The sequence below is a fragment of the Loxodonta africana genome, chromosome 5 (assembly GCF_030014295.1).
Source record: "Loxodonta africana isolate mLoxAfr1 chromosome 5, mLoxAfr1.hap2, whole genome shotgun sequence".
NCBI classification, from domain to species: domain Eukaryota; kingdom Metazoa; phylum Chordata; class Mammalia; order Proboscidea; family Elephantidae; genus Loxodonta; species Loxodonta africana.
Window position 1 is genome coordinate 153784705 of NC_087346.1, and position 24464 is coordinate 153809168.

Consider the following 24464-nt stretch of genomic DNA (forward strand, 5'->3'; position numbering starts at 1 on the left):
AAGTCACCCTCTTTTGAGATATAAAAGAGAGATGCGAGCAAAGAGACAGGAGGACCTCATACCACAAAGAAAGGAGCACCACAGGGAGGAGAGCGCATCCTTTGGACCCAGGGTCCCTGCACTGAGAAGCTCCTCAGCCGGGGAAGACTGATGACAAGGACCTTCTCCCAGAGCCGACAGAGAGAGAAAGCCTTCCCCTGGACCTGGGACCCTGAATTCGGACTTCTAGCCTCCTGACTGTGAGAGAGTAAGTTACTCTTTGTTACAGCCACCCACTTGTGGTACTTCTGTTATAGCAGCACTAGATGATCAAGAGTCAGCAACCAAGCAGGTTAACCGTTGGCCTCACCCGGGGGCTCCCTCCTAAATGTAGTCCCTAACCATCTGTCCTTGGCTGAGGGCAGACGGACAAGGGTGTGATGGGCCAAGGGTGTTACAGAGAGGCCACCTTGAAAGAGCATCACTTGCTGGCGAGGCAGGAGCTATCACATACAAGAGTGTTGTCAGGATCTTGCCTGAGGCAAATACTGCCACTCACACACATACTGAACACAAAAAATAAACCCACCATTGATCCCTCATTGACAATGTATAGACATAATGAGGTTAAAAGGAACACCTGCTAGTCTGGCCCAAGGAGGAATGAATTTCTTATTTGTCCCTGCATTGCTTTTCTAAAAAATTTTCAGCATAAAAGTTTTTTTAAGTACAGTAAATTTTGCCAGCACAAATTTCAAATTGTGGACAAGAATATACTTTATTCTCTCATAAAAGTTCTACCAAAAATATATATTTTCTTTAACTTAAAAATACAGCTTTGGAAATAAAACGTGAGTTGTTAGAATTCATTACAAGTTTTCTAAACAGTGAAAGGAAGAAGTCAACGACAGAATGAATTCGTTTCTGAAATATGAAAATGTTCATTTCAAAAGCTTGACTTTGTCCTTTAATAGCTTAAAGGTGGGGTTCTTGCTGATTTTCTTGTTAAAAATGACCAGGAGCTCCTCTTCGGATTTGTGACGCTCATTTGCCGCAGCATAGTACTGAGCTAAAACCTTAACAAAGAAAGCAAACATCAAATGGGCGTATGCACCCTGGATAGTAACCTGTAAAAATGTCTTTTCTTTAACTTAGGAGTGGGCCAATGGTAAAAAGATTAAAAATAGGAAAACAAAGATAGAAAAGAAACCCATGTGCTGATTCCCTGGGGTAATCAGAGATGACGTGTTAAAAGCCAAACAGAAGAGAAAGCACTGCTGAGATAAGCAGAAGACAGCCAACCATCTAGAACAATAAATTTCAAACTTAAGAGATAATTAAATGGAAGGCTTTCTTCAAACAAAACATTATAAACAAGTCCAAAATGGACAAATGGAACTGCCCTGGCTGAAGAAGTGTGCTGGGATTTGTCCAGTTCTCTTCCCGCAGGCCTCAAGGGGCTACTTGGAGCAGTATGAAAATCACTGAGATAGACACACAGACAGACAGACCCACACTCACTCACTCACACACACACTCATAGCCACTCGCGCACAGCCATACACTCACGCACACCTCCCCCCTCCCCGCCCCACACACAATTACTTCTTTTAAAATCAGGAACTGAATCTCCTAATTTTATATACCTGGGGTTGTTCACACATCATACCTTTTTCTTTAGCTTCTTGACTGTTATTTCATTGTCCGGGGCTTGTTTCAGCACTGCTTTGATAGTTCCCTTCCAGTTGAATTTACCTACAATGCAGAGAGTACCACATAAAGCATTTTGGGGTGCTGTACCACCAGGACAGTAAAGGGACAATCTCGGCAAGGTCTCTTTGCTACCTTGGAAATGAACCTCAACTGAACAGGGCAACATTAGCACTTTGCAGCAGTGACTTGGTCTGACTAATTCAAAGTCCTAGTGAACGGTGTGAGCAGGTTCAATAGTTACGATATGACTCCCACCACACAACAAATTCCTGTAAAAAGACACCAGGTTTATTTAACAAACTCGACAAAGACTAAGTGCAGAAGTTTATTTTTGTGTGTGGCCTTTCTAGCCATGGGCTTGTACCTCCCACCCAGGTGACTGTGTGACAGCGTAATTGTGGCCTACCAAGGGGATTGGTCAGTTCTGCCTTAAAAGAGAGCCAACTCCAGGGCAGGAGGAGGAGCCCACTATCACCAAGGACAGAGAGGCCCGGCAGCAGGAGACAGTGAGGTGGAATTACCACCCATGGAAAGACAAGGCCGAGTGCCTTTGGGCAGAGACTGAGGGCCAGGGAGAGGCGTGCCTACAAGCATAGCTGGGGAGAGGCTGTCCTGATGGAAGAACTGTATCCTGAGTGTTCCGGCCTGAACTGTAACTGTTACTTCTCTTGTGATAAACCCCATAATTGTGAGTGTGCTCCGTGAGTTCTGTATGGCCACTACAATGAGTTAGCGAACCCAGCAGAGAAGGAGAGAGTGCCGTGCGAGGGACAGTTGGGGTCAGAATTGGTAAAGATGGCGGAGAGAGGAGACTTGTCTGACCTCCACCTTATGGGACTCAGCCTTGTGCTGTTGATCTTGGTTCTCCGCCCCCCTTGTAGGGCTGGAGGAGGTCAGACACCGCCCCAAGCCTTTTTTCCACTAAGCATCCGAGATTATGGTGCTGTCTAAACATAGCGAGCAAGACTGAAGATAGACAAAGCAGCTTAATCTTCAATGAGTGAGAAGACAATCACAAATAACTATTACACCAGAAAAAACCAGTTGGCACGGAGCTGACCCCGACTCATGGCAACCCCACGAGTGTCGGACTAGAACTGTGCTCCGTGGGGTTGTCAGCGGTTGAGTTTTGGGGAGCAGATCACAAGGCCTTTCTTCTGAGCCACCTCCGGGTGAACCGGAACCTCCAACCTGCCAATTAGCAGCCAATCATGGTAAACATGTGCACCATCTGGGGACTCCACCTATCACACAGAGGAATGGAAAACTCAGACGAGGGACGTATGCTTCCTGCCACATGAAGCAGACATACCTTTCCCTATTCCCCTGCTGAGTACAACCAACAACCTGGACACTGTGTGTCAGACGAACATCAGCAGCTCTGAAAGGCAGAGGGGAGACGGTAGACTTGCTAGAGACCTTGGAACCGGAAGAACAACACGGTGGTGAGTACCCTGGGTTTTCGTTTCGCTTCACCTATCTCAGCCTGACCCCTCACACGTCTCTCAGTTTGTCATACTGTGGGGGCTTGCGTGTTGCTGTGATGCTGGAAGCTATGCCACCAGCATTCAAATACCAGCAAAGTTACTGATGGCAGACAGGTTTCAGCTGAGCTTCCAGATGAAGAGAGACTAGGACGAATGGCCTGGCAGTTTAATTCTGAAAAGATTTAGCCAGTGAAAATCTTCAGAACAGCAGCAGAACACTGTCTGATACAGTGCTGGAAGATGAGCCCCTCCAGGTTGGAAAGCACTCAAAAGACGACTGGGGAAGAGCTGCCTCCTCAAGGTAGAGTCGACCTTAATGACGTGGATGGGCTCAAGTTTTTAGGACCTTTGTTTGCTGATGTGGCACGACTCAAAATGAGAAGAAACAGCTGCAAACATCCATTAATAATCAGAACATGGAACACAGGACGTATGAATCTAGAAAAACTGAAAACTGTCAAAAATGACATAGAACGCATAAACATGGATATCCTAGGCATTAGTGGACTGGTATTGGCCATTCTTAATCAGACAATCATACGATCTACTATGCCTGGAATGACAACTTCAAGAGGAATGGTGTTGCATTCATTGTCAAAAAGAGTATTTCAAGATCTATCCTGAAGTACAACGCTGTCAGTAATACGATAATATCCATATACCTACAAGGAAGGCCAGTTAATATGACCATTATTCAATTTATGCACCAGCCACTAAGGCCAAAGATGAAGACATTGAAGATTTTACCAACTTCTGCAGTCTAAAACTGACCGAACATGCAATCAAGATGCATTGATAGTTACTGGCGATTGGAACGCAAAAGCTGGAAACAAAGAAGGATTGGTAGTCAGAAAATATGGCCTTAGTGACAGAAATGATGCTGGAGATCACGTGATAGAATTTTGCAAAAGCAATGACTTCTTCACTGCAAATACCTTTTTTCAACAACATAAACAGCGACTATACACGTGGACCTCACCAGATGGAATAGACAGGAATCAAATCGACTATATCTGTGGAAGGAGACACTGGAAAAGCTCAATATCATCAGTCAGAACACGGCCAGGGGCTAACTGTGGATCAGACCATCAATTGCTCATATGCAAGTTCAAGTTGAAACTGAAGAAAATGAGAACAAGTCCACAAGAGCCAAAGTACAACCTTGAGTATACCCCACCTGAATTTAGGGCCCATCTCAAGAACAGATTTGATACACTGAGCACTAATGACCAAAGACCAGGCAGGTTGTGTAAAGACACAGGACATCACACATGAAGAAAGCAAGAGGTTATTAAAAAGACAGGAGAGAAAGAAAAGACCTAAATGAGCGTGAGAAGAGACTCTGAAACTTGCCCTTGAAAGTTGAGTAGCTGAAGCAAAAGGAAGAAATGATTAAGTAAAGAGCCGAAGAGAAGATTTCAAAGGGGTGCTCAAGAAGACAAGGTATTATAATGACATGTGCAAAGATCTGGAGATAGAAAACCAAAAGGTAAGAAGAACACGCTCAGCATTTCTCAAGCTGAAAGAACTGAAGAAAAAATGCAAGCCTCGAGTTGCAGTAGTGAAGGATTCTATGGGGAAAATATTAAACAATGCAGGAAGCATCAAAAGAAGACAGAAGGAATACGCAGAGTCATTACACCAAAAAGAACTGGTCGACATTCAATCATTTCTGAGGTAGCATACGATCGGGAACCAATGGTACTGAAGGAAGAGGTCCAAGCTGTACTGAAGGCATTGGTGAAAAACAAGGCTCTGGGAATTGACAGAATATCAACTGAGATGTTTCAACAAACAGATGCAGCGCTGGAAATGCTCACTTGTCTATGCCAAGAAATAAGGAAGACAGCTTCCTGGCCATTTGACTGGAAGAGATCCATATGTATGCCTATTCCCAAGAAAGGTGATCCAACAGATTGAGGAAATTATTGAACAGTATTATTAACATCATACACAAGTAAAATTTTGCTGAAAATCATTCAAAAGCGACTGCAGCAGTACATCTCCAGGGAACTGCCAGAAATTCAAGCTAGATTCAGAAGAGGACGTGGAACCAGGGATATCATTGCTGATGTCAGATGGATCCTGGCTGAAAGCAGAGAATACCAGAAGGATGTTTACCTGTGTTTTATTGACTATGCAAAGGCATTTGACTGTGTGGATCATAAAAAATTATGGATAACATTGCGAAGAATGGGAATTCTGGAACACTTAACTGTGCTCATGAGGAACCTTTACATAGATCAAGAGGCAGTTGTTCGGACAGAACAAGGGGATGCTGCGTGGTTTAAAGTCAGGAAAGGTGTGCGTCAGGGTTGTATCCTTTCACCATACCTATTCAATCTGTACGCTGCGCAAATAATAGGAGAAGCTGGACTTTACGAAGAAGAACGGGGCATCAGGATAGGAGGAAGACTCATTAACAACCTGTGTTATGCAGATGACACAACCCTGCTTGCTGAAAGTGAAGAAGACTTGAAGTACTTACTGATGAAGATCAAAGACCACAGCCTTCAGTATGGATTACACCTCAACATAAAGAAAACAAAAATCCTCACAACTGCATCAACAAATATTATGATAAACAGAGAAGAGATTGAAGTTGTCAAGGATTTCATTTTACTTGGATCCACAATCAACACTCATGGGAGCAGCATCAACAAATCAAATGACTCACTGCACTGGGCAAATCTGCTGGTAAAGACTTCTTTAAAGTGTTAAAAAGCAAAGAGGTCACCCTGAAGACTAAGGTGTGCCTGGCCCAAGCCATGGTGTTTTCAATCGCCTCATATGCATGTGAAAGCTGGACAATGAATAAGGAAGAACGAAGAAGAAGAATTGACGCCTTTGAAAAATGGTATTTACGAAGAATATTAATATATCAGGGACTGCCAAAAGAATGACCAAATCTGTCTTGGAAGAAGTACAGCCAGAATGCTCCCTGGAAGCAAGGATGATGAGACTACATCTCACATACTTTGGACATGTTCTCCAGAGGGATCAGTCCCTGGAGGAGGACATCATGCTTGGCAAGGTAGTTCAGTGAAAAAGAGAAAGACCCTTGACAAGATGGACTGACACAGTGGCTGCAACAACGGGCTCAAGCGTAACAACGACTGTAAGGATGGCACAGGACTGGGCAGTGTTTCGTTCTGTTGTACACAGGGTTGCTATGGGTCGGAACTGACTCAACATCACCCAGCTACAACAATAACCCCCATCTGAAGAAGCTGGCGATCTGGAATGGCAACGGATGCATATAAAAAGCCCCAACAGAAGTCTGCTGCCTCTAGCCAAAGGACCAGGAAAAAGCAGCTAGCAAGACAGAAATAGTTCCAACAACTGCTCTACTCCAGCCATAAACCAGACAAGGAACTCTGGACGCAGCTCCACTTGTGCCGGCAAAGGCCGAGTGGGAGCCTGGACTTCTCCCCCGAGAGGCTGTAATGAAGAGTGGAGTCACTGAAGGCCGAGGGAGAGAGAATTCAGGACTTTCATGGGCAGTAGCAGTAACGACGCTCCCTGCTGCACTGTCTGTGTAGACACCAGAAAACGACCCAGGGACAGACAGGAGCAAGCAGTCATTGTGGCTAGGCCTCAGGGTAGGAGGAGAATGAGGAGTTTCCAGAGACGGACAGGGACAGGACAGCGGAGTTGGGGGAAGAAGCAGGGTCTTGCAATGTCACACTAAATTCCAAAGGTAATATGTATTTCAAATCCAAATCCAGACTGCTTTTATTTTTATTCTTAGAGAAGGAGTGAGAGATGGACCCCACAGCCAGTTTTTACTCAGTACTTTGGGGTCACACCCTAGAGAACTGGCTTTGCTTTCAAGTTCTCTCAAATGCCACCATCACTGTGCTATTTGCCTCTGGAGGAAGTGGCCCCACCAGCAGCCCCGTTCATGTCCACCTCCTGCCTGTGAAGGGGGCATCTCTGGGCCCCTCCCAATCTGAAGAGGGCCGGGCTGTTAACACAACGGAGGCAATACCTTTCACAGGGGGGTCATGGTCTTCCATTTCTCCGCCCTCAGAACGTCCTGGGAGTTTTATCTTTTTCTTCTTAGAATCTGCTTCACCTATTTAAAAATAAAAAAAAAAAATTTTTTTTCACCTATTTAGACAGATAAAAAAAATTAGTTATGCTTGCAGCTACCGCTGAATGAGGCCCTCACATTCGCCAGGCCCACGACATGCACCATCAAGCCTGTTCTCCCAGGCATCCTGCAGCCTAGGGGTGGGGAAATGGGCCTGCAGGGAAGTCGCCTGCCCTGGACGGGGCCTGCGTCAGAGTCCGGGTCGGCCTGATCCCAAAGCCTAAGTTCTTTTGCTTACTTGGTTCAAAACACAGCCCTGGCAGGTTTTATGTATCCCCAATTCAAGGCTTCTCATTTGATTTTAACAAACTCCAGAGCACAAGCGAGCCACATACCTTCAGAATGCTTCCGTTTTCGTTTTCCGGTGCCTGCTTTTGTCTCTTTTTCCTTGGCAGAGCCTTCCTCCTGACCCTGGTTTCCGTTCACTCCCCGCTCTGCAGGGCACTGGCCTTTGCCACTCTTCTTCTTGCCTCTCTTCCCGGCAGTGCCGTTGGCCTCGGGGGTCGCCGCGCTGCCAGCCTCCAGCTCTGCCTCCTGCCCCTTTTTGCGCTTTTTAGGCTTCTGACTTCTAGAATTTTCCTGTTGGTTTTCTAATTTTAGTTCTTTCTTTTCTTTTTTCCTGTTCTTCTGCCGCTCTTCCTTCCTCTCTCTCTTATTCTTCTTCACCTCTGCCTGCTGTTCTGGGGCTTCGTGTGCGCTGGCGGATGGAGCCTTGGCGGAAATTTCTGCACATGGATTGGCCACCTGGTTGAGTGGCTGTTTATCTTGCCCCTCACTGGCTGGTTCCTTAAGTATTAAGCAAAACCAAGAAACTCATTAATACTTAGTTCAACCATAGCTGTTTGCATCATCACACGTTATCTACAGAGTAAACGGTTCAAGACAAAGATCTTTATTACTTACCATTCTCTACCTGTGACCCTCCCAACAGTTACACGTAGCAGTAAATACATGAAACGGGAACAAGCTCCCCCCGCCCGCACTGCTCTCTGCTTTTAACAGACGTTCTCTTTCCGCTGGGAAAGTGAAGAATCCTTACGTCAGTCAAGCTAGCCCTTTAATTTTGACTCCCTATCCACCTTTCTTCCAGATGGTGGATACCACTGGATTTGTGCTCTGCAGACCTGGATTCAAGTTCTGGCTCTGTTCGTTACCAGCCAGGTGACTTAGGGCAAGTTATTTATCTGCTCCGAACCTATTTCCTCATCTGTGCCATGAAAGGCGATAGTACCTACCTTGTACTGTCGATACCGGGATAAAACAAGAAAAGGCACAGCACATGCCCTGTGGACCAGCCCACCGAAGGTGGAGGGTTTGTGAGCTATCAAGCACTAGACAAAGGTACTGCTGTCTCCATTATTCAGATGAGATGGTGGCCCTCATGGGGACGGTCAGGGACACCACGGCGAGTAGAGTGTTAAACGGCGAGGAAGAAACCACAGAACATTTGGTAACTACAGGACTGGAATGAGACAGGCTCTCTGCTTTCTGCCTTTCTGTTGTTGAGTTGGCCCCTGACTCAGGGTGACCCCACGTACAATAAAATGAAACAAACGCTGCCTGGTCCTGTGCCATCCCCATGATCGGTTGTGGACTAGACCGCTGTCATCCACAGGGGAATGATTTTTGGAAGTAGATCGCCAGGCCTTTCTTCCTAGGTCATCTTAGCCTAGAAGCTTCACTGAAACCTGCTCAGCATCATAGCAACACGCAAGCCTCCATGACAGACGGGTGGCTGCTGCGCATGACGTGCACTGGCCGGGAATCAAACCCGGGTCTGCCACACGGAAGGCCAGAGTTCTACCACTGAAGTACTAGTGCCTCACTGTATGAAGATCAGTGCACAGATCCAACTTATAAAAATGACCAGAAGAGCTCAGTCCCGCCCCCCGCTCAATTCAGGGCTCTAAATATCCTAGAGTACCCAGGCCAGTCCTTTCCAAGAAAAAACTCGGGGCTGTTCCCTGAGCCCTAGTGCCCTGGACAGGTCGGGTGAGGGGGTCACTGGCTACAGCTCAGGGCCCCCTCAGTCCCTCTTAGTCCCTTGGGAACTGTTTCTCCCAAAACAGGACAAATAAGGACTGACTTTCACTGAAGACCTGTGAAGGTACAGGAACTCTCCGAAGGCCAGCCTCACTCAGCCCTGGCTGAAGGAGCGGCGTGGAGAAAGCAGATCTTAAAGGAATGGCTGGCAATTTCTCTGCAGAGCTCAGGGGCGTCACATTGCTCAGGCACGTGCACGGCGGGGAAGAAGGCAGAGGATGAGTCGGAAACAGACCAGGAGGGAGAAAGGGGCAAAGAAACTTCACATCTGCCATACTATTTTGACTCAATGGCAAAGTTTTGTTTTTTTTTTAAATAGCCATTGAAGGCCACAGACCTTGGCCTCCATGCCCCTCAAGCCCCCAGGTGGTAGCTGGCCTCTACCTCCACCAGGAGGGAGGACCAGAGGGAGGCAGAGGAGTCAGTCAGTCAGTGAGGGAGCGCTCCTCCCCACCTTCCCTCCACCCCATTCCAGGCTGTCCTCAGGCGCCTTCCCAACGCCCACATTAACACAGCAAGCTCCTCTGCTCTCCCCCGCCTTCTCCCGCTTCTGCTTCCTCACAGCCTGGATCACGACCGGACATGACACATGCCCGTGGCTGTCTGTCTCCCCACAGGACAGGGCTCCATGAAGGCAGGACTCCCAGTGACCATGCGCTATCTGAGATGGCTGTGCTATGTACTACAGTAAAAACCCAAAACCAAACCCATCACCACTGAGTCAGTTCTGATTCTTTGCCACCCTATGGGGCAGCGTACAACCGCCTCATAGGGTTTCCAAGAAGTAGCCGGTAGGTTTGAGCTGCTGACCTTTTGGTGAGCAGCAGAGCTCTTAACTACTGCACCACCAGGGCTCCTGAATTACAGTAGAGGACAGAAAAGCCTCCACCTAACACCTGGCCCACAGCTGTGGGGGAGCAATATGTGTAGTACGAGCGGGCAGGGCCTCAAGACTTCGGCTTCGCGCTACAAACACAAGGACTGTCCTGGGTGAAGGTGAAGCAGTAACAAGCCATGTTTCAGACTTCACACAGCTCAGAGAACTGCGAGCTGCCTGATTCATTTAATCTTTCCTATTTACAGCTTAAAAGGGAAGCTAGAAAAACCTTTCTTTTTTTTTTTTTTAAATCCTGCAGTATGAACCAAGAGCAATTTTGAATCTTTAATTCTTAGTTAAATAACGGGAATAACCTTTAAAAATAGATGCCACGTAAAGACCAATTAAATGACTGACTATAAGGTTTTCAAATTTATATATTCGGAAAGAGATGAACGCTAGATACGTTGCCAAGATAGCTTCACTTTTGATCCTAATTTGCTGCCCAAACAATTCTGTCTATAGCAAGTAAACCAATTTCTGCCAATATGACCAGAATAGATGGTCGGTCAAAACCCCAGTCTTGAAATTACAAAAGATACCAAAAGCAAAAACAAAACTAGTTGCCGTGGAGTTGATCCTGACTCAGGGCGACCCCATGTGTGTCAGGGTAGAACAGGGTGCCATTGTGTTTTCGATGGCTGATTTTTCGGAAGTAGATCACGAAGCCTTGCTTCCAAGGTGCCTCTGGGTACATTTGAACCTCCAGCCTTCTGGTTAGCAGTCGACCAAGTGCCTTAGCCGTTTGCATCACCCAGAGATTACATACTAGTGACACAAGCAGGGCTTTGAACCGGTTCAAAGTGGTTCAGTCATGGCTGATGAAGCGAAATCAGAGCAGACCAGAATTTTTTAAATTTGGGTGAAGTGGAACAGAAAAAATTACAGGTCATGGCCCTGGAATGGAAGACTCAGAAGAGGCACGGCGAGCCCTTTCAGGAGCCCGATACGGAAGACTGGATTACTGCCAGAAGTGTGGAGAGCAACATACATTGAGAGCTGCGCAGTCGGCTACCATCTTGGAGAAGGGCACCACTGTTTCTAGCTCTGCTGGTCAAGAGATTCCGTTGCTATGCAACACACACACTGCTCTTGTTTCCCAAGAGGGAGATTAAGTTTCCAGCAGATTAATTTTTCCCATTCTGCTTATCATTCTGCTTCACCCACGTTTAAAAAATTCAAATTTGTTTGGGTTTTGCTTCATTGGCCATTACCAAAGCAGGCAGAGCTGGTTTCATGCCTTGGATACAAGTTTCCAGATAGGAGCAAGTATAATGGAACTAATGAGAGAGTTTCTTTAGTTAACAGTGTAGCCAACAATACATCAAACCTAGACTCTTTGTACATATGTTTCCTATTCGTATTTTTCTCACTGTCAAACTATTTTGACTGACTGGCGGCTGACTTCAACTCTCAGATGGACTGCTCCCTCCGTGAGAAGGAAGGACACTGCTGTTTACCGAGTGCACACTAAGTGCTGGGTATTGGGGTGGGTGCTTTCAGATCTTCATCTGCTTCAACACTTACTAGTTAACATGCTCAGGTCCTAACCAAAAGTTTCCAGGTTGGAGTCCACCCAAGGTGTCTCTAAAAAGTGACCTAGCAATCTACTTCTCAAAAATCATCCACTGAAAACCCTGTGGAAACCCTGGTGGGGTAGTGGTTAAGAGCTACGGCTGCTAACCAAAAGGTCAGCAGTTTGAATCTACCAGGTACTCCTCAGAAACCCTATGGGGCAGTTCTACTCTGTCCTATAGGGTGACTATGAGTCAGAATTGACTCGACGGCAATGGGGCAATGGAGTGGGGGGAACCCTGTGAAGGACAGTTCTACTCTGACACACTTGGGGTCACTATGAGTCAGAATCAACTTGACAGCAACTGATTTTTATAACATGTAAGGGGCCGCCTGTGACCCTGTTACTCATTATCTAAAAGAGCACCTTGTTGGTCTCTATCCCTCACCCTGTTGTCTTTTTCTTCACAGCACTATCACGACCTGAGACTTTTTTTTATTTAGCTGTTCAGGCCTGGCGCAGATCAGGCACTCAGTAATACTGAATGTTACTGTTAGTTGCCGTCAAATTGATTTCAACTCCTGGTGACCGTGTGTGCAGAGCAGAAATGCTCCACAGGGTTTTCAAGGCTGTGACTTTTCAGAAGCGGATCACCAGGCCTGTCTTCCGAGGTATCTCTGGGTGGATCCGAACTGCCAACCTTTCAGCTAGCAGTTGAGTGCTTAACTGATTCAGCCATTCAGCTGCTTAAATATTAACAGGTGAATATCACTATCCACCCTTTTTTTTTATTTAAAGATAAGGAAACTGAGGCTCAGAGAGGTTAAATAACATGCCCAAGATGAAATATTGGCAAACAGCACAGCAGGGATTCAAACCAGGTCTGTCAGAAGCCCTCAGCACCTGCTCTCCCCCGGGCACCCCGCTGCCTGGGGTCTGGGGCAATCATGACATGCTCGATGGAACCGCATCAAACGTCGGGGTTAAATACCTTTCTCTGCACAATAGGGAACTCTTCTCTGCAGTGCTTTCACTTTATTCCTTCCCATAAATGAAGGCACAAAGAGGCTCTCTGAAAAAGAAGGCTGTCTTGACCTCCAAAAACAAGACATTCCCATTTCATTATTACTCATCACTTTTACCACACGACAAATCCAAAGTTAGAGCCGACTTACATTCCTGGAAGCTTCAGAAAAGATACTCCACACCTGCTCCAGGATCGACTCATTGTAAATTTTCAAGCTGTTCTTCATCCAATTCTGTAAGAAACAACATCAAAATCACAAACCACTCACCCCTCCTCCACAGTTGGGTGTCTACTCAACCGCCGACAGGCCGCACGTCTCCAGGATGGCAAACACACACCTGAAATTTCGCCCTTTTCCTTGGAATGTTGTCGAAACCACTAATTTGTTCTAAGAGTTCTCTCACTTTGGGGCTGACGTTGGGTTTTTTAATTAATTCATTAATTTTCTACAAAAAAGAAAAAACAGCAACAGTAAACAACTGGCACTCCAGTTTCAAGAAAGCCAAACTAAAAAGCCCTGCTATAGCCAAAAGGTTCACATCTCAAGCCTGGACTTTGTAATTATGTCTGTGTTTAAAAATACACAGATCGACAATATGACAAATGGCTCCCAGCGTTGCTTTCAGTAGAAGTTATTAAATCAGAGTAGGACAACTGAGTTAAAATAGCTCCAGACAACAAAATAATAATGACATAAAAAAAACCCTAGTGTTAAACCTTAAGCCAAAAATATCCCCTGAAGTCTTCTTAAAACCAAACAATACTTTAGCTTAACCAGTAAAAAAACGTCTGCCTTGAGCATTACGCTCTTTTAAAAACTACACAGAATCAAACTGACAATAGCAACTGGGAAGACGACATAGGAGCCTCAGGGGGCAGCGAGTTTATGTTAGTGGAGGAGAAACAACTCAGAAAAGGAGGGTGAGTGTAATCAATGTCACTGAATTGTACGCGTAGAAACTGTTGAACTGGTGTATGTTTTGCTGTGTATATTCTCAATAATAACAAAATAAGTTAAATTTTACGTTCCATAAAGAAATAAAAAAAACCTAGTATTATATAGAACTTGCTCTTCCCTAAATAGAAACATTCCGGAAGTTGTACTTCTCGGTTAGGGATTCCATGGCTTTTGCCATTGTTATTTTGTGCCTGTTTTCATTTTATTTTAGTTACTTAGAAACTTCCTTGTGTTTTTGAAGCTATCTTTATTTTGGCCAATTCTGACAACTGACACTGATGTCATCAATTAATGTGGTCTAAATCATGGACGTTTCACTATCACCAGAAGCAGACAAAGATTAGAAAGCTTCCGTTCAGTTTCTTGGCCAAGGGAAAGATAGTGACAACGTCTGCAAAAAATCCGAAAAACACACGGATCAAAGACAAAATAAACTGCGAGTGCTATCGACAGTCAGAGAAGTAATGGACATTTTTACGGAAGTTTTAGTCGCTCCATCTCAGTCTCCCTAAGACATCTCAGGTCTCCTGGGCCTGTCTGCACAGCTGACCCGTTTACTCTCAGTCTCCGAGGCTTCCAGAGAGCGGGGGCTGTATGTGAAGCGACGTGACAAATCGCAAGGACTTTACCTGAATCCAGGCCTGCTGCTTAATGTCGCCTTTGTGGGTTTTACCTTCGTAACCTTTGCCTCCATACTTCTGATCTTCGCTTATGCACTTCACGTGGTTTTTATAGTCATCACCCCTTTAAAGTGAGAGAATTAAACCATGAAAGTGACCCCAAACTGGAGGCCCTGTCTAACGCTGGCATGCTGCTTCCACCTTCTGTAGCCCATTGCTTTATTTCACAACCGCCCACCACCAAAGCTGCCCACATAGCTCACGTCCTGTGCTTATAACCTATTGGTCGTAACCACTTATTTCCTTCCTCCAAATCGTCCAATATAAAACCCCACCACGAACTTTTCGCCCACTTTTTTATATGAAATGTCTTAAACCAAATTGATATGCGGTTTTTTTGTTTTTTTTTTGTAATAAGTGAATATTTATCGAATGTCATGGACTGAATTATGTCCCCCAAAAACTGTGTGTATCAGTTTGGCCGGGCCATGATTCCTGGTATTGCCTGCTTTTCCTGTATGTTGTAAATCCTGTCTCTATGATGCTGATGAGGGAGGGTGTGCTGCAGTTGGGTTAGTGAGGCAGGACTCAGTCTACAGGATTGGATTGTGTTTTGAGGCGATCTCCTGAGATATAAAAGAGAGAAGTGAGCAGAGAGACAGGGGGACCTCATACTACCGAGAAAGCAGTGTCGGGAGCAGAGTGCGTCCCTGCTCAGAGAAGCTCCTAGTTGTGGGAGAGAAGACTGATGAGAAAGCCAACAGAGAGACAGAAAGCCTTCCCCTTGAGGTGACACCTCGAATTTGGACTTTTGCCTACTTTACTGTGAAGAAATACATTCCTCTTTGTTGCAGCCATCTACTTGTGGTATTTCTGTTATAATAGCACTAGATAACCAAGACACTGAATAAGAAAAACAATTCTCTGCAATCAGGTGGTTTTATTCTAAATTACAAAAATTTGCTTGAGTTCCTGATAACACAGGAGGCAATCAATTAATTAGCTGTAGGATAAATTAGCTGTAGGGTAAATTAGCTGTAAAATAACATCATCATATTGGGTCACCAAAAAGTCTTGAATCTTGGAGTCTTGAAAAAAGAAACTCAATGTCTTTTATACAGTCTTTGTAAAGTTCTGTAGGGTTCCTCAGGGAAATGTTGGGGGCAGGATGGGGGACAAGTTCCCTAAAAAGACACAACCCAATTTTTCGCTGCTTTATGGATCAGGCTTTTTCCGAGGCTTAGGTCTGACCACTCACGTTAGCAGTTTCCAAAAAACCGAAAAATCACTGCTCTAGAATGGAACTGGCGTCCTGGTGGCACAGTGGTTAAGAGCTCAACTGCTAATCAAGAAGTCAGCAGTTCGAATCCACCAGCCACTCCTTGGAAGCCCTACAGGGCAGTTCTCCTTTGTCCTATAGGGTAGCTATGAGTCGGAACCAACTTGATGACAATAGGTTTGGTTTTGGTAGTAAGCTCTGGCAATTTGCTCCCATAAAAATTACAGTCAAGAAAACCCCATGGGGCAATTCTACTCTGTCCTATAGGGTCGCTATGAGTTGGACTCGACTCAACGGCAACAGGTTTGGTTTGGGTTGTGGTACAACGGAATTAAATGGATGCTCACAAACACCATCCACATACCACACAGGACGCTGGGGTGGACGCAGCCATAGACAGGTTTTCAGCTGAAGCGGTTGAAGCAGAAGGGGAATCAACGAAAAACCAAAGAGATCAGCCATCCGCATAAGAACCCTCCTTAAGAAATGGTGTGTAAGCAAACCAAGATCTGTCTGTCCCCTTACCCCTAATTCCTCACCAGCACAGAGACCTTGCTTGTCCCCAACACCCCCTCAGCTTCACTCCCAGCGTCACTTCTGTTTTCTCAAGAGGACCTAGGCTCCATTTCTACCCAAAATCTCCCCAACTGTGAACAATAAGCTGATTTTCTGGTTTAGAAATCTGTTATCTTTGAGTATGACCAGCACACAAATACCCTGGTCTAGTAAAACCAGCTTCAAAGCCCATTAAGTGTTTCTCCACGGTCACTTCTCTGGGCCTGCTAATGTTGGCAACGAGACGACAGTACGGGCCCCTGACTGACCAAATGTTCTAACTGCCCCACCATTTCCCCTTTCCTTAGTCTTTTCTGTGGACTCTTTTTCTCTTTTTGGCCACTTAATGTTTTCCGTTAGAATAGAATCTCATGTTGCTGTTTGCCATAGAGTCAATTTCCAACTCATAGCAACCCCACATGACAGAGCAGAACTGCCCCATAGGGTTTCCAAGGCTGTAATCTTTACGGGGAAACCCTGGTGGGATCGTGGTTAAAAGCTATGACTGCCAACCAAAAGGTCAGTAGTTTGAATCCACCAGATGGCCTCTATAGGGCAGTTCTACTCTGTCCTTCAGGGTCGCTGTGAATCGGAATCAGCTCGACAGCAATGGGTTTTTTTTTTTTAATTTTTTATTATTTAATCTTTATGGGAGCAGATCACCAAGCCTTTTCTCCTGCACAGTGGCTGGTGGGCTCGAACCGCCAACCATTTGGTTAGCAGCCGAGCACTTAACCTTTGTGCCACCAGGGCTCATACCCTACCCTTATCCTTCTCTTGAAAATTTCCTTAAAAAGTCAATGTTTTTTTAAAAACACATTTAAAAGAATCACACCAATTTTAATTAATGGACCATAGAAGGTTTTTAAATTTATTTCCTCAAATGCCTCTCTTTTTGAGCTTTATGGGGCCAGGGCTCCCAAAGGTGGTCCGGACATTTCCTAGGAATCGCCATGAACCATGAGCTTACCAGAAATCTTTACCACAGTCAATGCAAGACAGGCATTCACAGCTTCCGCAGACCGCTACGTGCTTTTCCACCTGCCCCTTCTTCACGGAGTCGCCACACGCATTGCATGTAAAAAATACCATTTCTAGTTCAATATTCCAATGTTCTCTATCCAAAATAGGTTTTACGTCTTATCCTCCTAAAAACAAAACAAAAACAATGATCCGAAACTTCTCTTCACAATAAGTGAGCCAGATAGCTAACTTTTCAGCCATGATCTTACAAGAAATTAACTAAAAATAAGAAAATCAAAGCTGATTAGAAATCTACATAAAACTCAACCACCCATGTGAGTAAAACTCTCATTTACTGACTGTACACTTACCACACAGTGGGCACTATTCTGAAAGCTTTACGTGGGTTAACTTATTTAACCCTCAGCAACTCTATGACGAAGGGCTGTCATTGTCCACAATTCATCTGAGGCAACTGAGGAGCAGAGAGATTAAGTCATCTGCCCAGGGTCACCCAGAAGCAGAACCAGGCTGGCATTGGAAATGGAAGAGCTTTTGGGTGTTAAGTGAACTACCTCACTTTTTAAAATAACTTTAAACAACATATGTATGTACATACATATGCTCATATACACACAGATGTATAAATATATGGATAGGGATATACCCACCACCTGTCTGTCAGTTTGTTGTCCTGTGGTAGCTTGTGTGTTGCTATGATGTTGGAAGCTATGCCACCAGCACTTCAAATACCAGCAGCGTCATCCATGGTGGACAGTTTTCAATACAGCTTCCAGACTCACAGACTAGGAAGAAAAGGTCGGTGGTGTACTTCCTAAAATCAGACACCGTCCAACTCGCTCGCTATGGACACGTCCTCAGGAGGGATCAATCACTGGAGGAGGACATCATGTCTGGTGAAGTAGGGGGCCAGCGAGGGCGAGGGAGACGGTGAGATGGACTGACGTGATAGGTGCAACAGTGGACTAGAACAACCTGGTGATTGTGAGGCTACAAGGCCGGGCAACATTTCGTTCTGTTGTATATAAGGTTACCACAAGTCCAAGTCAACTCCCTCCCTCCCTCCCTCCATCTACCTACCTACCTACCTACCTACACACACACACTCTCAATTAAAGAGAAAAGGCATTGCAATTTAGGCGTGCGTGCAAATTATTTCAGGTCCCCAAATAAAACAAGAATATGGCAGGGGGGGGGCAGGGTGAACTGACCAAGATTTATAAAGTGGAGAAGAAGCCTAAAACGTTTCTACAGGAGCAACATTCATATAGGCATTCTTGTGTACCACGGTTGTTAAAGATATGAGACCTGCCGTCAGCCTTGGTGGACGAGGAAGAGGAGGTAAGAGGCTTCTTTCCCACTCGGTCAGAAAGAAATAGAGCTACATCCCGGGTTCTCAACTTTTGTGTCTGAATCACTGGAGGGAGTTCGCTAATCCAGGTGACTCATGCATGACTCGAGATTGTGTCTTCACATCTACATACCCACCATTTAAATATTTTATGGAGATGCTATCATGCTCAACAAAACAGATTCATCCAAAAGTGTTACCGACGTCACAGTAACTTTCCATGGTGACATAATTTTTTTATCCCTAGATACTAAGAATATTGTCATTTTACGTTATAAATAAGTCTCACAGCAAAATACTGAGAACTCCTGTTTAACCTCAACACTTTCCTCCACGTTGTAAAAAATAAAGGTAAGGATTGAGAAAAACAATGCGATGAAGTCAGGGAAAGACTTCATTCAAGAACCCTTCAGCAAATGAGCTACTCCTGGCTTTCAGAGAATTATCATGTGTGAAGGGCCATCTCTCCTCCCTCACATGTTCCAGACCACTGCTGGTGAGGTCATACCCAAGCAAGGGTCAGGGCTGGTCACATCCACTCAGCCTTGAATGGAGGCATACGTCCTGGCCTGCATCTCCAGGTCTACAAAAGCCCAGCCAGTCTCCACGGAGGCCCAGGTGTGGGGACTGTCAGACAACAGACAGCCTGCCTTAAGCACTACGTACGTAATGAAGGCCCTCGCCCGAGTCCCCTCCTCAGCTCACCACCAGGTGAGTAAGGGAAAGTGTGTGGTCTGCTACCACCCAGCACCGAATCCTGAGAACGCAAGCACGACTTGTTTGGGGGCATTCAGCAACCTCCATCATCTCCCACCTGGTCATGGCAAAGGGGTGTGGCTTGGAGACGCAGGCTGCCTGGGAGCTGGGCTCACGCTCCCCAGAGGCAGCTTCCTCCAAGCTTGCCATTCTCAACAAGGCAGACGGATGGTCAACAAAGGGCAGGGGGCATGATGAGGAGCAGTCATCATGGCTCAGGAGGTAGAGCAGTGGCTGGAATGAGAGCCAATACCGCATGATCAAATAGCTGGCAGGTGCGCTTTTGTGTAAGCGCGAAGAGCAAAACCACTCCCTAGCCACCAAGAATGGACTGCCATCTGTTACGGATTAAAGCGTGTCCCCTGAAAATATGTGTTGGAATCCTAACCCCACACCTGTGGATGTGATCCTGTTTGGAAATAGTTTTGTTACGTTCATTAGATCATACCCAAGTTCGATTTATAGCTAATTGCTTCTGAGTTATAAAGAAGACAGATGAGACACAGAGACAAGGACGAAGTGAGGAAGACAGACGCTCTGTGAGGAAACAAGGTGTACCCAGGGCTACCCACAAGTATGGAATCCACACAGCCGAGACCCCGATTTGGACTTTTAGCCTCCAAAACTATAAGAAAGTAGGTTTCCGTTCTTTAAAGACACTCATTTGTGGTATTTGTGCTACAGCAGCACTAGGAGACTAAGACAATTGTACCCACAAGGCAGAGGCAGCCACTATTACCCGCTGAAAATTCAAAAATTCCTTATAATGATAATCATGTACCTTATACTCACAGGGTCACTATGAGTTGGAATCGACTTGACAGCAAGGGGTTTGGATTTTTTTAACCAACAATGAAAACACCGCTTCAAGCTAGGCCTAGAGCATTCCAGCCTCTGCTGCTGAGGACCAGTCTGTCTCTTGATCAAGGGAGAGAAGAGGAGGGAGGAGAGGAAGTTTCAGCCAGCCGACAAATCCAATGGGGAGGCTCCCCGCTGAACAGTCCCTCACGGAAGGACAGGCACTCGAGGACTCGAAGGACGGCTGCAAATAAAATCTAATGCCTGAAAGAAGCCAGGGACGTGGACAAGGGTGCTCGCAGTATCTGCAAAACACGCCGTCCCTCTGGCGATCAGCCACACGCCATAGAAACATCAACTCAGGAGAGGATTAGCATTTGGTCACACATCCATTGGAAAAATACTTCCCAGCCGTTTTCATTTGGTCTCTCTGACAAATGTCCAGTTAGCTATTTGGCTGTTTTGGTTTCAAAGGCAGAAATCCTCTGGATTTTCAGGGCAATCGCTCAAGTTTTACACTTGACATGGAATGAGAGCAACAACGTGTCCGCCTGCTTGGTGAACGAGATCAGGTCAGTAAGGAGCTTAAAAAAAAAACCCAGATAACATCCAGAAGGCTGACTCAGACTTTGTGAGGAGCTTACCTCTCCCTTAACAGAGCCCTGAGGACACCCCAGCACCAGACAGGAGTCACCCTGGTTACACCTCACCGCAGACCTAGCCTCAGGGAAAACATCTTCCGCGTAGGAGGGAACACCGCATGCGTACTGGGGGGCTGGGGGTGGCGTGCAGAGCGCAGCAAGCTCACCAGCTGCCTCCCACACCACCTTAACTGCCCAGCAGACAGGGTGCCGCAAGACTCAGCGCACGTTTAATGATTCCAAAAGTGAACAAGCTACAAACTTGCGAAAAAACCATCTGAAAATTCAGCCCCTCTCATTGAGAGTAGCAAAGGTTGCTAAAACAGACAAAATAGTATGATTCAGATTTCACAAGACTTCATAAATGTCAATGAAATTTAAATGTATCATCTCACTTATCAACTATCTTGTTATCCGACATTTCACATTTACGACAACAGTAAAAAAAATCTACTATCCCACTGCTTTGCACTTTAGCACGTATGTCTGGCAGCAGCAAATGCCCAGGTGCAAGGTGAGGGCAATGCTGGCTTTGTGGTGATGTGTTAACTTGGCTGGGTCACGATTCTCAGCGATTTGGCAGCTATGTGAGGATGTAGTCATCCTCCATTTTCACGTAACACCAATTTCACATACTGACCTGGCCTTTGGAACCTACCTGCTGACAAGTGAGGAGAGGGTGTAATTAAACTTTCAAATGATGGTTTTGATTAAGTTTGTAGCATTTATGCTTCTGCAGTTACTAAAGCATAAAATAGCATTAGGGTTTTTGGGACAACTTCTAGCCCTAAGTGTAAAAAGACGGCATTTTTTAATGGGGCTGGATCCAAACAAGAGTCCCCTTTTTCTGCCCTGCTCCCCAACTCTGTGCCCAGTGCCTGGGTCCCAGGACAGCCAGCAAAATTCCATGAGCTCTCCCTTCCAGAGATGTGGGCGTGCTAAAAGAGAGTGGCAGCCAGAAAGCAATACTGGACAGTTGACAGCACACTCGGGGTCTCGTCCCAGGCAAGTCATCGCAATGCACTTCAGCAACATTTACTGAGTGCGTCTGGCATGACGCTGGGCACTGAGGACCCAGACAGAGTGCCCATGCTCAAATTAAACCAGGTCCTCCATGTGTCCTTCTGGCTACCCACCCATCCACCTGTTCAATTTGCTGAGCCCCCACCATGCGCTATAATCTGAGAAAAAGAGGATGATACCTGAATGTTTCACATTTATGACCACAACTATACCCAAACCCTCCATGACAGGTGCGATCACACCACTGCTGTCTGCAAGGTTCAGAAAGGATAAATGATCTGCTGGGAGTCACAGTCTCATTAAGTGGCAGAGGCGATTGGAAGGCCAGGCAACAACCCCAAGCGCCTACCTGTCTATCTTGATTTGTCATGACACTGGCCATTTACAGGTTATTATTCAGCATCTTGGGGCCCTCAGTTCCTCATGTGAAGAATCAAGAGCTCTACAAGATGACCTTCTATTTTAAAATATTAGGACCCTAAATCTTAATCCTAAGGGTAATCCACACTGGGCTAAGGACGTTGGTGTTGCACAATGATGGTGAGTTGAGGGGCAATGGCCAGCAGTCAGTAAAGGACTGGGAACTTGCGAAGGGCGCCGGGCTCCAGTCCCGCCTCTCACCAAGATGGCGGCCATGCTCTCTTGGGCCGGGCCTGGACTGGGTCAGAGGATCTGAACTGGAGCCTGCATCTGCCAGTTAATCACAAGTGACCCTGAAGTACTTTAACTTTCCAGAATGTTCTCTCATCTGTAAAATGGGTCTAATATCTACCTCAGAGCATTGTGGGGAGAGCTAAATAAGATATGAGGTGTGAAAGCTTCACCTTTACCCAACTGTAAAAAGGTTTCCCTGTGATCTATTAATTTGCACATGAATGTTATGGCACTCAGTCCCCTCCCAAAGCGACACTCCTTTAAATATGACCCCCACCCATTTAATCTTCATTAATTCACTCCAGTTGTTGTAAGGTAACATCAGGTGTGACCGTACGTAGCGGGCACCAGCCTCATGACTGTTGGTCATTTTCAGCTCATCGTTTGCAGCTATTGTGTCAATCCATCTCATGCAGGGTCTTCCTTATTTTAACTGTCCTTCTACTTTACCAAGCATGATGTCCTTCTCTAACCATTGGTGAGACAGTCTTATTCCTTCCTGTGCTTCTCCTCTACCCTTGGATGCCTACTCTACACCTGGGTCCCTGAAACATGACCTTGGATTTGCTTCTGGGGATTGAGATTTGGAGTGATTTTTTACCTTCCTCCCTCTTCATTTTTGTTTATTTTTTAAACACTTTTTTTTTTTTACACAAAAATATTCCTGTTTAAAACACTCACACACTAACACACACAGACCCAAAACCCATCACTGCTACCACCATGGAAACAGCCCAACTTCCTCGACAGGTCACTGGGACTTAGGGGGCCAGGGTGGCGGTCCCAGCATGCACTGTGACCTCAAGAAAGTCCCTGCCACTTCTGAACTTCAAGTTCTCCCATCTGTGAAACAAGAGGTCAGGCCAACAAGATCAGCCCAAGCTCCCTCCCAGGGTAGAGTTCTAAGAAACCAACAGTGTGTTTCAGGGGAAGGGCAGGCAAGTCCACCGTCCTGCCTAAACCCTAGAACATGGGGGTAACAAGGGTTGCAATATGCATTCACACAGAACCTCTCCCTTGTTCCTTGCAAAAGTTCCAGGATCTCCGCTTCACAGATAAGTAAGGGGAGGTGCCCCTTCCACTCCACCACCTGCACTGTTTTCAACAGCAACCCTTCACTCCTGCAATAACTACGTATGAAGTCTACCATGTGTCAGGCACTGTACTAGACTTGGAGGGGGCAGTGTGAATCAGCCTCCAGTGGGCCCCCTCGGCAGTAAAGTGAACCTGCAAATACTCAAATTTTCTCCAGCAGAAAATCCTGGCATTTACCGAGCACCTACTATGTGCCAAGCGCTGTCATCGGTGGTTACACGTGTGTGCCCACTTAACCCGTCCAACAGTCCTGAGTTAGGTTCTGTATTATTTCCTTTTAACTGATGAGGAAACTGAGGCGCAAAGACATTAAATAACTTGCACCAGGTCACACAGTAAGGGGCAAAGTCCGGATTCACATCCAGTTATTCTGGTCCCAAGTCTGTGCTCTCAACCAGTATGTGCTAAGGCCTCCTCCTCAGGGGCCGAATTCCCCAAGACCCCGAGAGGAGCAGAGCCTTGCCCGCAACGTGCAGCAAAGCGAGCCTAAAGCCCAGCCCAGCAGTTTGCCCGGGACCGAGGGGGTCTCCGCGAACGCGGGACGTTCGGTTTTAAAAGCGGGACGAACGGCTTTGTATCTGTAAAATGGACCGAATATCAGAGCACTGCGTGGAGAGCTAAATATGATCCGAGATGGGGAAGAAGCGGTCACCCTAAGTCCAGGGCTCCTTCCCCTCTCCGCGACACGACTACAATTGGAATGGGTTTCCTCCCCCCTGCTTCCACCGGCGTAAACCGAAGGCTGGACAGCAGTGGTGCAAAGGCAGGCATCGGCCACACCTGCCCCCCGCACTCCCTGAGCCTCAGCTGCTTTGGTCGGAGCTCTGGGCCACCGCCCCCTCACCTCTCAGCCGGCGCCCGCCAACGGTTTCAACCGGCCGCGGGGAGCACGTGGAGCCGACGCCGCCCGCCGCGCAGCCGCCACTTCCCCGTTAGGCTTCCCAGTGCCGAGCTCGCCTCTGAACCGCCCCGCGCGCCTGCGCGCCAAGGTCACGCCCCTACCCGGCGGAAG

General features: G+C 46.3%; 1 protein-coding gene across 4 annotated transcripts; it reads right to left on the bottom strand.

Annotated features, from left to right (window-relative positions):
• Window positions 1-738: 738 nt before the first annotated feature.
• Window positions 739-24427, bottom strand: LYAR (Ly1 antibody reactive). Of its 4 annotated transcripts, XM_064286083.1 has the most exons (10): window positions 24297-24387; window positions 17785-17919; window positions 17121-17298; window positions 14326-14440; window positions 13077-13184; window positions 12887-12970; window positions 7611-8061; window positions 7171-7257; window positions 1649-1734; window positions 739-1055 (listed from the first exon to the last, which is right to left on the bottom strand). In XM_064286083.1, the coding sequence occupies exons 3-10, from the start codon at window positions 17240-17242 to the stop codon at window positions 921-923; spliced, it is 1188 nt and encodes a 395-aa protein (XP_064142153.1). In that variant the 5' UTR covers window positions 17243-17298; window positions 17785-17919; window positions 24297-24387; the 3' UTR covers window positions 739-920. The 4 variants fall into 4 exon arrangements, with proteins under 4 accessions (XP_064142153.1, XP_064142151.1, XP_064142154.1 ...); XM_064286081.1 differs by lacking the exon at window positions 17785-17919 and having other exon boundaries at window positions 24297-24427; XM_064286084.1 differs by lacking the exons at window positions 17785-17919; window positions 24297-24387 and adding an exon at window positions 20034-24283.
• Window positions 24428-24464: the final 37 nt, after the last annotated feature.